This window comes from Crocuta crocuta, unplaced genomic scaffold (genome assembly GCF_008692635.1).
Source record: "Crocuta crocuta isolate KB4526 unplaced genomic scaffold, BGI_CrCroc_1.0 scaffold647, whole genome shotgun sequence".
NCBI lineage: Eukaryota > Metazoa > Chordata > Mammalia > Carnivora > Hyaenidae > Crocuta > Crocuta crocuta.
The window spans coordinates 1,077,328-1,089,947 of NW_027531286.1; the positions used below are offsets into that span (position 1 = coordinate 1,077,328).

The window sequence follows — 12,620 nt, forward strand, 5'->3', positions numbered from 1 at the left end:
GGAGGAGATTCCACTTTCGGAAAGGAAAAGGGACCTGGGCAGGGGGCTCACCGCAGATCTTGAGGGGTGCCTCCAGCTCCAGAAGAATGGGCTGGCTCAGGAAAATCTCCCTCGATTTGAGGCACAGACCACGGATCTCGTTTTCTGTTAGCTGCACATTCTTCCCAGGCCGCGAGCCCTGCACTGGGGGCGGAATGGGGCGTCAAGACTCTGGTTCCTCAGGCAGGAGGAAGGTGGGCGACACAAGTGGCCCTGTGGGCACATCTGGGGGCGCATGGGCCTTCTGGGCCCCTCCTTGCCCAGGGGCAGCTGTCGCTGCTGAGCCTCCCAGGACCTCCGCCTCGGGCCTCTCAGGATGGGACCCCTCCGGGGGTAAGAGGTTGCTGTGCGCCGGGGCCTGCCATCCAACACCCCACCCCGAGGCGCAGGACCCCTGGGAGGGGTGGAGCTAGGCTTCTTAGGTTTCTCCCTCGCCCCGAGAGCGCAGGCCAACCTGGGCGCCCCGGCCCAGGAGAGGGGGCTGTCCCCTGGTGCCAGAGGGTCCCTGGAACCCCCCAAACGCGCTGNATATGGGACCGGAAGTACTGTGGAAGTTGTTTTTCTCTATCAAAGCCTGACCAGTCCTTCCCGCCCTGGGCGGGAGTGTGCTGTGAGCACGTTAATAACTGTGTCCCCATACACTACGGACTGAGTCCCCAAAGTGCAGAAAAAGAAACTGAGGCTCAGAGATAGCAAGGGGCTGGGCCAAGACCCCAGCTTCACATTCATGGAGGACCTTTACCTCCTGAGTTTTTGTGGCCCCCAGGCAGCTGTCCAGACCCAGACACCCGCCGCTGCACGCTGAGCCCATTTTGGTCCACACTGTGGTGAACGCTAAATTAATATTGTTTTATAAGTTCCATCATTGCCTCCTGAGTGCGTAACAACAGTGCATTAGGTGCGTGTTCAAAGCATTACTTTGTAAAGAGCAAACTATAATAAACCATAATTCTCACTAGAATCCTGAGTTGTTTTACATGCCGGTAACCTCAAAATTGGAGGCGGCCTGGCCTGTGTACTTCTGGTGAGCCCTGGCCCCTTCACACCCGGGCAGAAACCTAAGCCTGCAGCCATCCAGCCCACGGGGCCCACGGGGCCCACGGGGAGCCCACGGGAAGGGTGGGAGGAGCCCACGGCACTGGGGCAGACCGGAAGAGCCTCGGAGAGGAAGGGGTGACCCCCCCCTCCGGAGGGGAGTGTGGGAGGGGCCCCCCAGCGGGTTGCTGTCTGCCACTGAGGAGGAAGTGAAAGGAGGAGGTGAGGTGCAGCAGGGAGGTAAGCTGGGCTGGGGGGGCAGGGGCTGGGCCTGGGGCTGGGCCTCTACCCAGAGGCCTGGCTTTTCTGCCACTTCAGGGCCCAGGTTCCCCTCCCCCAATAAAAGGGGTCAGAAGGAGCGTGGTGAGATACCCTGAAGCCTCTTCCCTCTGAACCCCACAGCCAGGTCCCCGGGCTGGGGACTGGCTGGATGGGAGCTCAGGCCCCAGGCTGGTCAGGAGCTGCCTCTCACCCTGGCTCTTCCCCACGTCTTGCAGCCTGCTGTAGCGGGGGTCCGGGGCACCATGGCCCAGGCCCTGGGGGAGGACCTGGTGCAAACTTCAGAGCTGCAGGATGACTCCAGCTCTTTGGGATCCGACTCAGAGATGAGTGGGCCCGGCCCATATCGCCAGGCTGACCGCTATGGCTTCATCGGGGGCAGCTCAGCAGAGCCGGGGTAAGTGGGGGAAGGGATGAAGGGCAGGGCGTGCTGTGGTTGAGGATGGGGGACTGAGGGCTGAATTTTAGAGAGAGGCTCAACCTCGGGGGTCCTAGAGGGTCTGGGGACTCAGCCAGTGTCACCCCTACTCACACTCCAGCTAGCATCGTAAAGCCGGCAGGGCTGAGGCAGGAGTGTCCCTAATGTTGTCTCTTTCACCCTGAACCTCCAACGCTTTGCACCCATCCTTAAGGCCAAACATCCTTCCTCTTTTAACCTCTGCCCCAGTAATCCCAGAATCTAACCCAAGAACCGCACCGCTTCCCCCACCCTCTCCCTTTCCCAGTATACAGACAGGAAAACAAGTGCAGATAGGAACTTGCCCGAGGTCACACCGCAGACCAAATGGAACCAAATTCAAACCCTGACTCCTGGCTTCTAATCCGGAGCTCAGTCCACTTAGCTTCTCTTACGAGTGGTCTGTGTTCCTACCCTGGGGGACACAGGGGGACAGCCAACCGGCCCCTCCCCCTACACCTACCTACACACCCCCCTCAGTCTCTCCTGCTTCTACCCACATCAGAGCCACATCCTTTGCTGTCTCTATGACAACCACTGGCAACTCCTGGGTGACAGGTCACCCCCCCAGGGCTCCCCAGAGATCTCCAGGGCCAGGGGCTGAGTTTACCCGGGTAGCATGAAGGGTGACAGATGTGGGTAACAGCTAGCCCACACCTCGACGCCTGTGTCATGTGTCCTCAGGCCAGGTCACCCTCCTGCGGACCTCATCCGCCAGCGAGAGATGAAGTGGGTGGAGATGACCTCACACTGGGAGAAAACCATGTCTCGGCGGTACAAGAAGGTGAGGGAGGATGGCTCCCCGCAAGGCCCCTTGGCTTCCCCGCCCCCCCTTTGTCTCTGCCCGCGCCCTGGCAAAATTTACCCCCCCCCCGGATCCCCTACCGCCCAAAGCGACCCTTGCCCCAGTACAGGCTGGGGCTTGGGACCTGCCAACAGAAGCAGGAGACGCTGGCCTGGCTGTTGTAACCTCGGCCTCCCCTGCAGGTCAAGATGCAGTGCCGGAAAGGCATCCCCTCAGCCCTGCGGGCACGGTGCTGGCCTCTGTTGTGCGGGGCCCACGTGTGTCAGAAGAACAGCCCCAGCACCTATAAGGTAACAGGTGGCAGGGCTCCTGCCTGCCCTTCCCAGAGCCCCTGGCCACTCGGAGCCCTCACAGCCACCTTCCTGTCCACCCACAGGAACTGGCCGAGGCTCCTGGCGACCCGCAGTGGATGGAGACCATCAGCAGGGACCTGCACCGCCAGTTCCCTCTGCACGAGATGTTTGTGTCACCTCAGGGTCACGGGTAGGAGGCCAGTGACCCCCAGGGACCTCCAGCCCCACAACCCCCAGGGACTTCAGCCCAGGCCCCCACCTCAGCTTTATATCCTTACGTCTCAGGGGACCCAGTGAAGCCCCCCACCCCGGGGGTGGGGGAGGGGTTCCTGGAGGACCGCCCCCTAACGGGGTCTTCTGGCACAGGCAGCAGGGGCTCCTGCAGGTGCTCAAGGCCTACACGCTGCACCGGCCGGAGCAGGGCTACTGCCAGGCCCAGGGCCCTGTAGCCGCTGTGCTGCTCATGCATCTGCCCCCAGAGGTGAGTGCCCTAGACCCTGCCCGCGGGACTCGAGACCCCGGCGCCCCAACCTCAGTGATCCGTGACCCCCCACCCCAGGAGCTCTGGACGCAGCGATGTGGGATCCTTGACTCCCAGATCCTGTCCTAGTGACCTGGGGCCTCATGACCGCCAACCTCCATGACCTTGAAGCCCAACGACCTTGACTCCAGAAGCCTGGGCCCTTGGCCCCTGCCCCCTGCCCCAGTGATCTAAGAATCTGGATGTCATCACCTTGACTTCACGGCTCCTGATTTTGAGCCCTGGGACCATGATTTCTGACCCTATGACCCCAAGAACTCAGGACTTGAACTGTGGGACCCTCCCAACCCTTGACCAGTGAGCCCCAACTCTGTGACTCTGAAAATCCATACTGTGAGGCCTGTGACTTCAGGCTTCCTAAACCCATCAGAGGCCTCTGTCTGGGCAGTGAGGAGGCCTTTGGTAAGAGCCTGAGTTTGGGCTCCAGGCTCCAGAGTCACAGCCCCTCCCCTGTGCTCCTTTCCCCTGCCCTGCGCTTCCCTCTGCGGGCCCTGAGCGGCATTCATGGCCTGTGGCCCTTCCGCAGGAGGCCTTCTGGTGCCTGGTGCAGATCTGCGAGGTCTACCTCCCTGGCTACTACGGGCCCCACATGGTGAGCGGCTGGAGGGGGCCGGAGGGCACAGGGGACGGGCTGGGCAGGCAGGCAGGGGTGGACTGGGAGGGACAGAGCCCGGGGTTCGGGAGTGGAGGTGCTGACGGATGGACGGACGGGGCCGCAGGAGGCTGTCCAGCTGGACGCTGAAGTGTTCACGGCCCTGCTCCGGCGGCTGCTCCCGCGCGTGCACAAGCACCTACAGCAGGTGGGCGTCGGGCCCCTGCTGTACCTGCCCGAGTGGTTCCTGTGCCTCTTCGCCCGCTCCCTGCCCTTCCCCACAGTGCTGCGCGTCTGGGATGCCTTCCTCAGCGAGGGTGAGTAGGCAGCTGGAGGCGGGGCGTGGCCGGGGCTGGGAGCCTAGGGGTGCGCACGGTGGGGGGGGGGCGGGGGAAGACAAACGCGCCAGCTCTGCCCGGCCCCACCTGCTGCTGCCAATCCTGGCCCTGGGTGTGGGTGCCAGACTGTGTTGAGGGTGATGGCGTCGGGTTGGCGCCGGGGGCACAGCGCAGCCCCTGCCTGCATGTCACCAGGGTAACCCGCAGCTCTGCCCCTGTGATGAGACCCCCGTAGGGAGGGCAGGCTCTGCCTGGGGGGCGGGCTGGGGCCAGGGAGGCTCCCCCCACCCCCGCCCTGGGGAAGGTGGGGCAGAGCTGGGGAGATCACAGCGGTGGAGCCGGTCAGGGACTGGCCTCCGTAGGCACGGCCAGTGGCAGGGACGCGGCCAGTAGGAGCGCGATGGCGCCCATCCCGGAGCCCTGCGGCGCCGCGTGCCAGGCACTGCTGTAGACCCTGGGATACCCGGAGTGATCGCTGCATTCTGGTGGGGGTGGGGATGGGAGAGAGCAGTAACCAAATTAACAAGATATTTATAGAGGTGCCTGGCTGGCTCCTCTCTAGAGCATGCGACTCGATCTAAGGGACTTGAGTTCAAGCCCCACGTTGAGCACAGAGCTTACTTAAAAAAAAGTAGATATTTATAGGTTGTCATAAGTGCCGTGAAGAAAATAAAACAAGGGATAGGACAGAGTATTAGGGGAGCAGGAAGAGGAGTGCTTTGGGCCTCTCCACGGGGGGGCCCATGTGGAGGCCGGGAGGCCGGGAGAGACACTGTGCGCAGGGTCCCGGCTACAGACGACTTGGGGGTGTGGGCGTGGAGAGAGATAAGCTGGGGAGGTCAGGCCAAGAGTGAGTGGAGTCAGGGCACAGCTGAGCTGGACTTAGGACTTCGGGGCTCCGCCTCGGCACCCCCACCAGTAACCCACCTGCGTTCTGTTCTATGTGGGCTGTCTGGCAGTACCACTAAAAAATGGTAGAAATCAATCACTACGTTTATTGAGCACCTGCTGTGTGCCCAGTCGGCTCCAGCCCCCTTTAGAGCTCTGGCCGCAAGTGTTCAAGTTGCCGTCTATGTGCCACCACCCCTCCAGCCTCAGACCTCCAGGGCCGGCGGGGCGGAGCTGGGTGTGTGGGCGGACCCCTCTTTTGCCCTCTCTGTGAAGGATGGGACAGGCACTGTCAGGGGCTCCCTTTCATCACGATGACGATGTGAGCGGTTGCTGTCATCTCTTTGTGAGTCAGAGTCATCACTGGTCCCCAGGCTCGAGACTGCCTGGAAGGGATTCTGAGGCTCCGGGAACAGCCCAAGGGCACACCCGAGTGTGTCTGAGAGTGTGCACGTGTGTGTGTGTGCCCGTGTGTGTGCCCGTGTGCACTAGGCTTTCGGCTCAGGGGTGAAGAGCTCTGGCTGGAATCTCTCTAGAACAAGAAGGTCGCAGACCTTAACTGGCACCCACCTGGCCCTTCCTCGTAAGGACGAGGCGCCGAGGCCCAGAGGATGGGCTTGCGTGAGGTGTCGGCAGCCCCTGGCTCCTGAGGGGGCTGCTTTGCTCGGACGTGTCTGCGGCTGCAGAGACTTACTCATCGGTGCCCCCAGATCGCGGTCCCGCTGTCATTCGGCGCTCCTGGTCTGAGTCAAGGCTGCAGAGCTGCAGGAGGGGGGAAGGAGTGTGGCCGAGGGCAGGTTCAGGTGCAGAACTGAGGAGGGCCGGGGCTGGCCCTGCGCTGAGTGAGCCCCTGGCCCGCAGGTGTGAAGGTGCTGTTCCGTGTGGGGCTGACGCTGGTGCGCCTGGCATTGGGCAGCACAGAACAGCGCCTGGCCTGCCCGGGCCTCCTGGAGACGCTCGGTGCCCTCCGAGCCATCCCCCCCGCCCAGCTGCAGGAGGAGGTCTTCATGTCCCAGGTGGGTGCCCCCTCCCTGCCTTCCACAACGGCCCAGCCCCTGCTGCTCAACTGGGGGAAACTGAGTCTCACAGCAGGAAGTCAGAGTGAGCCCCCCGGGGGGGGGAGGGGCTCAGTTCCTGTCCTCTGTGCAGCAGAGAATGTGAAAACCCCAGGCTTCAGGCGGCTTTCTATGGTTCCCTAGTGAGCCTGGCTGTCAGTCCCTGAGCTCTCAGCCACTTCCTGGGGCTGTGTCCTGCCCGCCCTGTGGGGACCTCACGGCTTCCTGCCCCCTCCCCCGGAGTCCGGGCACACTCAGTACCAACCACCCCTCACAGGTGCACAGTGTGGCCCTGTCGGAGCATGACCTGCAGCGGGAGATCAGGGCCCAGCTGGCCCAGCTGCCCCAGTCAACGTCCGGGCCGCCCCCCAGGCCGCAGGCGCGCCTGCCCGGGGCCCAAGCCATCTTTGAGGCCCAGCAGCTCGCAGGGGTGCGGGGAGACGCCAGACCTGAGGTGCCCCGAATAGTGGTGCAGCCCCCAGAGGAGCCCAGGCCACCACGGCGCAAGCCCCAGACCCGAGGCAAGACTTTCCACGGGCTCCTGACTCGGGCCCGGGGCCCTCCTATTGAGGGCCCCCCCAGGTCTCATCGAGGCTCCGCCTCCTTCCTGGATACCCGATTCTGAAGGTCTCGCTTCCGAGGCACCGCGGACTCGCGTCCCCTGCGCCCACATGCCGGAGGGGCTGATGCCCGCCTCACGAGTGGGCACCGCACTTTACCGCTGGGATTCGGCAGCTCAGCGCCCTTCCCCCGGACTGTGCCGGACACAGGGAGGAAGGAAGGTCACACGGTGTCGCGTCAGGGGCCCCGACCTGCCGCTCTCCCACGGGGCTGTCCTGCTGGCTGGGCCCTTGCAAGAATGGAAGCTGGTGCTGAAGGACGGTGGGGTTAAGGGCAGCTGGCTGGGCTGGGGGCCCCGAAGGGCTCCTGGGGGCGCCTGGAATAAAGCCTGACTGAGCAGAAACCTGGATGGAGTTGGATTGAATGCTCTCCACCCCCAACTCCAGACCAGCTGCCCCTTGGACTCCCACCCTCACCCCCTCACTGCCCTGCCTCGCTCGGTCCAGCCCCGGTTTGGTGCACGCTGGATACACTGAGGCTGCCCATTGGCTGATGAGAGGTGTTTACCAGCAACAGGAGCCAATGGTAGGCAGCCTTGCCCAGCCTCTGGGGGGGCGGGGCGGGGGGGGGCAGATACGGTGCTAGCACCTGTGGAGGGAAGGCCCCCAGGTGGATGCTGGGCCGGGAACAGGGCCCTGTGCCCCATTCCTCCCCTCCCCCCAAGGCTGGTTCAGGACCCCCAAGGACGGGGGTACTCTAGCCCAAGTCTGTCCCCCACCCATCGCCCTGGTCTGGTCCTCAGAGACAGCCGGGCCAGAACAAAAGCCTACTGTGCCAGGACAAAGGCCCCCTGCCCCCTTCCAAAGCCTTGGCTGCACCCCCTCGGGACTGCCACCATGGAAACTCCCTCCCACATTCGATAATTGCCCCCGTGGGTGCCTGGCGTTCCTGGGACGCGAGCCATCGCCAGGACAACGGCTGGTTCCGATGCAGGCTGTGTCCCTACGGTGCCCGTTCCTGGGTGCCCTGCCTCCCCGGAGGCCCTCCCCTGCAGGGTGGAGGGTGGAGGGTGGCCGGGCGTGGTGGGACTCTGGAGTACCGAGACAAAGCATCTGGACTCCCACTTAAATGGTGGCGTATTCAATCCGTTCCTCCCAATGGCTGTGCTGGCACACTGGCATGGCCACTGGTCAGACCCCTGGTTTGGAATGTTCTGGTGACGGGGCCACCAGCGGTGGGGATGGACTTGCTCTTACACATGTTCATGAAGTGCTTGTTATGTGCGTGGTCAGGCCCTGGGTCTGGGGCCAACCATCCTGCACCCAAGGAGTCTATGGCCTGGAAGAGAGAACACAGATCCATGGAGTTTCCTGGGGGAAACTGAGGCTCAGAAAGGGAGGGAACATGGCCAAGACCTTGCTGCCCATGGCAGACCCAAGGTTTACCCCTACCTCCATAATGGCAGCCACGAACCTGCCCCTGACAACTGCAGCCACCCAGGTCTGTCCTTCTGGGGTGTTCTCTCTCCGGCTCCCACAGGCCCTTGGAATGTGGGCAGCTTCCAGGACCCGCCCACCTCCTCCAGGACCCGCCCACCTCCTCCCCACCCAACTATGGTACCTGTAGTTTGACAACAACCCACTCATCTGCAGTTCCCAAAATACTCTCTCAGACGCCCCTCCCCCCCTGCAGGGAGCACTGATAGCCTCAGTAGAGAAAGGGGAAGTGGAGGCTGGTGAAGCTGAGTGCCCAGCCCAAGGTCACAGTGAGGGGCAGAGCCACTAGGGTACAGGGCTCAGTGAGTTGTTTTCTTTTTTTAAATTCTTTATTTTTGAGAGAGAGAGAGAGAGAGAGCAACCGAGCACAGAGCCTGGTATGGGGCTCGAACTCACAAACCTCAAGATCGTGACCTGAGCCAGACACTTAATCGACTGAGCCACCCAGGGCTCAGTGAGCTCTAGACAACACCTTAGCCTTAGAGCATCGAATGCAGTCTCTGTAGCAAGTAGGGTGGGGGCGGGAGGGGGGAACCTGCTCATAAGCTCCCTGCCCTCCATGGGCGCAGCTCCTCTGCTGGGAGTGGGGAAGCAGAAAAGCAGCAACCATGGCCCTGGGCCCGGGAAGCTGTTGTGAGGCTGGGACGGAGGCCATGGTGACAGTGGCTATAGACCCTAGGGGCAAATGGTCCCCAGCAGGACTCCTCAGGCTGGGGGTGAATCACTGCCTTTTCTGCTTGGGAAGCATTTCCTGGGCAGGTGCTGTTATCAACCAGGGGGACCCTGAGCCAGGTGGGGCGGGGGGGGGTGTCCCACCAGAAGAGAACTAGCCCCCTCCTCATGTAAACACTTTACTGCACACACTGTCCTCACAAGGCTATGGTAGCCCTTATGACACCTTCAGGCTAGTTGGGAAAAGATGCCTCCTCCAGGCACATGCAGCCCCATGTGGCAGAGGGGAAGTCACCACTGAGCTGGGTACCTTTGTGCAGTGAGCAACCTGCATAACCATAGTCAGTAAACCTGGCAGCTCAACTCCCAACAAACCTGCTTGGAAAGGGGCACAGGGAAGGCAAGCCTTGCATCTGAGAGCACTCAGCCCGCAGGGACTGAAGCTGGGATGGTGCCCGGCGACGTCCATGCGCCTGGGGCAGCCCAAGGGACAGGAGTGGGGGCCAGGCAAGAAAGTGGAAGGGTAGGGGCGCCTGTCTGGCTCAGTTGGAGGAGGATGTGACTCTTGATCTCGGGGTCATGAGTTTGAGTTCCACAGTGGGTGGAGGGATTGCTTAAAAATAAATAAACAGGGAGGCCTGGGCAGCTCAATCTATTGAGCAGCTGACTTTGGCTCAGGTCATGATCTCACAATTTGTGAGTTCGAGTCCCCACATCAGGCTCACTGTTGTCAGCAAGGAGCCTGCTTCAGATCTTCTGTCTCCCCCTCTCTCTGCCCTTCACCACCTGTGCTCTCTCTCTCCCAAAATAACTGAACATTTAAAATAAATAGGGGAGGAGTGGGGGAGGGGGGGAAGAAAAAAATAATCAAAGTAAAATAAAATAAACTTATAAGAACTGGAAAGGCAGTTGGATCCCCGCCATCTTGTGCTGACACCCACCCCAGAGTTCGCCCCATCCCCACACTGTCTAGAAGCCAAACTTGGGCTCCCCACAAAGTCCCTACACAGGAAATGCCTCTTACTCTCTGAACCTCAGTTTTCTCCTACAGATAATGAGGTGACGCTGGCTCTCACCCCAGCCTCAAGATCGCTCTGTCACATTATTATGATAATTACCGTTCAGTTGATTTGCACAACAGCTGACATCGCCTCCCTCAGCCACCACGAGCTGGCTGGCTCCGCTCAGCCTCTGACACAGGGTCTTCGGGCAGAGCCTCCCTGCCAGCCTGCTTGCCCCAAGCCTCAGGGCCTCAGCGGCCGTTGCCCAAACCTGACTTTTCTCCCCACAACCACAAGGCAAATGCAACGACAGCTGGTGCCCGGCCAGGGCCAGAGGGGAGTGTGCACAGGGCCTCACTGCACTCTGTGCATGTGTGAACACACTCTGGAAGACGCGAGCCCCAGCCCTGCCTCTCACCAGCGGTGTGACCTCGGGCGAGTCACACCACCTCTCTGAGCCTCGCTTTCCTCCTCTGGAAGGGCAGAGACTCGTAACTGCCACCTCTCAGGGTTAAGTGAGATACAGCACATAAAGCCCTCTGCACAGCACCCGGGACAGAGTCAAGAAACGCTGACACATGCAATGGAGTTACCTGCTGCTAGGTGCCCCGCCTTGCCACGCCTGGGAGAAAGTGTGCATCGTAATCCCCATTTGAGGATGAAAAACCGGAGTCTGCAGTGTTAAAAATAAGAGGCTCAAAGGGCGCCTGGGTGGCTCACAGGTAAGCACCGACTTCGGCTCAGGTCATGATCTCATGGTCCGTGAGCTCGAGCCCCGCGTCGGGCTCTGTGCTGACAGCTCAGAGCCTGGAGCCTGCTTCGGATTCTGTGTCTCCCTCTCTCTCTGCCCCTCCCCTGCTCATGCTCTGTCTCTCTTTCTCTAAATTAAAAAACATTAAAAAATTTTTTTTAAAAAACCAAGAGACTCAAAATGGAGATGCTTATGCTAAGCCCCACTTTGCCAAACTGAGACTTAGTCTCAGCTCCCCCAGAGATGAATTTTTTTTAATGTTTATTTATTTTTGAGAGAGAGAGAACATGTGCACAAGCAGGAGAGAAGCAGAGGGATGGGGGTGGGGGTTACAGAGGATCCAAAAGCAGTCTCCATGCTGACAACTGAAAGCCAAGAGCCTGATGCGGGGCTCGAACTTGAGAACTGCGAGATCATACCCTGAGCCCAAGTCGGATGCTTAACTGACTGAGCTACCCAGGCATCCCTCAGAAATAAATTCTTTTAAAAAAATATTTTAATGTTTATTTTTTGAAAGAGAGAGGGAGAGAGAGGGAAAGCATGAGCAGGGAAGGGGTAGAGAGAGGGAGACACAGAATCTGAAGCAGGCTCCAGGCTCTGAGCTGGCAGCACAGAGCCCAATGCGGGGCTCGAACTCACAACCATGAGGTCATGACCTGAGCCAAAGTTGGACACTTAACTGACTGAGCCACCCAGGTGCCCCTCAGAAATGAATTCTTAAACAAGGATCACAAATCACAACTGATCACAAATCAGTTGGGTAATGTGACAATAGACCCCTGCCATTCCCTAAAGGAAAGCGATCTTAACAATAATCCCCTTTTTTTTGCCGTACAACTTCTTTGTCCTTTCTCCCTTCTGCCTGTAAAAGTCTTTCATTCTGCACAGCCCCTCAGAGCTCCTTTCTATCTGCTAGATGAGATGCTGCCAATTTATGAATCATTGGATAGAGCCAATAGAATATTTAAAATGTACCCGGTTCAGGGGCACCTGGGTGGATCACTCTGTTAAGCACCCAGTTTTGGCTCAGGTCACGATCTCACAGTCCTGAGTCCGAGCGGAGCTCAGGCTACCTGTGCAGCAAGAAAATGGACTTGTTGAGAAGTTCTTGAGGTGGGTGCTTGGGTGAGTGCACCTGGGTGTAATGTTGTTTTGGGGAGACTGGGTGTGACCATTGCTGGTGTCCAGCAGACTTGGGTGTCAATGGGCAGAGCAGATCCTATAACCACTCNTGGACAGTAGAGGCGGGGCGGGGGGTCCCCGGGGGGGGGGGGGGGGGGGTGTCTTCTTACTGATTGGTCCCTACTCTGGTGGGGGCCAGGAGAGGTGAGGCAGGAACCCCCAGATGTGAACGTCTGCCCTTTCTAGAGTATGCCCTAGGGCAGAGTGCTGGTGGCTGAGACAGACTGCCCCGGGCGGGGTGCGCTAGGGAGCCCAGGACTCTATCCAAGGGCAGGACTCCAGACCGTTCGCCCCCACTGCTCTCCTGGCCACCCCACCCCCAAAGGTCAAGGGCAGCCCTGCTACGGGTCTCTGCCCTCTCCAGCTCGCCCCTCTCCCTCCCCTCCCCTCTGCCCCTTTCTCCCATCGCTCCTTCATTCCGGGACTTTCTCTCCCTCGGTCCCTCTCTGGGTCTCTCTCTGTCCCTGTCCCGGTTCTGTGTGCTCTTCACCGCAGCCTCGTGTCCGTGACCCTCTCTGACCATCCCCGTCCGTTGGCGCCCGGCCGGCTGTTGCACTCAGTCTGTCGGTCTCTCCCCGGCCTCACCCCGGAGCCCAGGGCTCGGCCGGGTCGGGGGGGGCGGGGCGGGAGCGGCG

General features: G+C 60.6%; 2 protein-coding genes across 4 annotated transcripts in view; one reads left to right on the forward strand and one right to left on the reverse strand.

Moving 5' to 3' along the window:
• PPP1CA (protein phosphatase 1 catalytic subunit alpha) overlaps positions 1 to 199 on the reverse strand; it is a gene marked incomplete at its 5' end in the record, with an annotated part of 2,888 nt that extends 2,689 nt beyond the window's left edge. Inside the window, one exon of the mRNA XM_077771450.1 lies at positions 52 to 199. Within this exon, the coding sequence (XP_077627576.1) occupies positions 52 to 199 (148 nt within the window). The remainder of the gene's footprint in view (positions 1 to 51) is intronic.
• A 1,058-nt stretch (positions 200 to 1,257) lies between these two features.
• TBC1D10C (TBC1 domain family member 10C) lies at positions 1,258 to 7,278 on the forward strand. Of its 3 annotated transcripts, none has more exons than XM_077771416.1 (10): positions 1,258 to 1,296; positions 1,572 to 1,750; positions 2,495 to 2,594; positions 2,798 to 2,905; positions 2,992 to 3,098; positions 3,275 to 3,389; positions 3,976 to 4,041; positions 4,169 to 4,358; positions 6,129 to 6,283; positions 6,600 to 7,278. In XM_077771416.1, the coding sequence occupies exons 2-10, from the start codon at positions 1,599 to 1,601 to the stop codon at positions 6,945 to 6,947; spliced, it is 1,341 nt and encodes a 446-aa protein (XP_077627542.1). In that variant the 5' UTR covers positions 1,258 to 1,296; positions 1,572 to 1,598; the 3' UTR covers positions 6,948 to 7,278. The 3 variants fall into 3 exon arrangements, with proteins under 3 accessions (XP_077627542.1, XP_077627541.1, XP_077627543.1); XM_077771415.1 differs by having other exon boundaries at positions 1,278 to 1,314; XM_077771417.1 differs by lacking the exon at positions 1,258 to 1,296 and adding an exon at positions 1,321 to 1,437.
• Positions 7,279 to 12,620: the final 5,342 nt, after the last annotated feature.

Bases quoted from the DNA above. Each gene is read 5' to 3' on its own strand.
- TBC1D10C (XM_077771416.1), top strand. From the start codon at position 1,599: ATGGCCCAGGCCCTGGGGGAGGACCTGGTGCAAACTTCAGAGCTGCAG. The intron at 3,099-3,274 runs GTAGGAGGCCAG...CTTCTGGCACAG, and splicing joins GTGTCACCTCAGGGTCACGG to GCAGCAGGGGCTCCTGCAGG. The intron at 4,042-4,168 runs GTGAGCGGCTGG...ACGGGGCCGCAG, and splicing joins GCTACTACGGGCCCCACATG to GAGGCTGTCCAGCTGGACGC.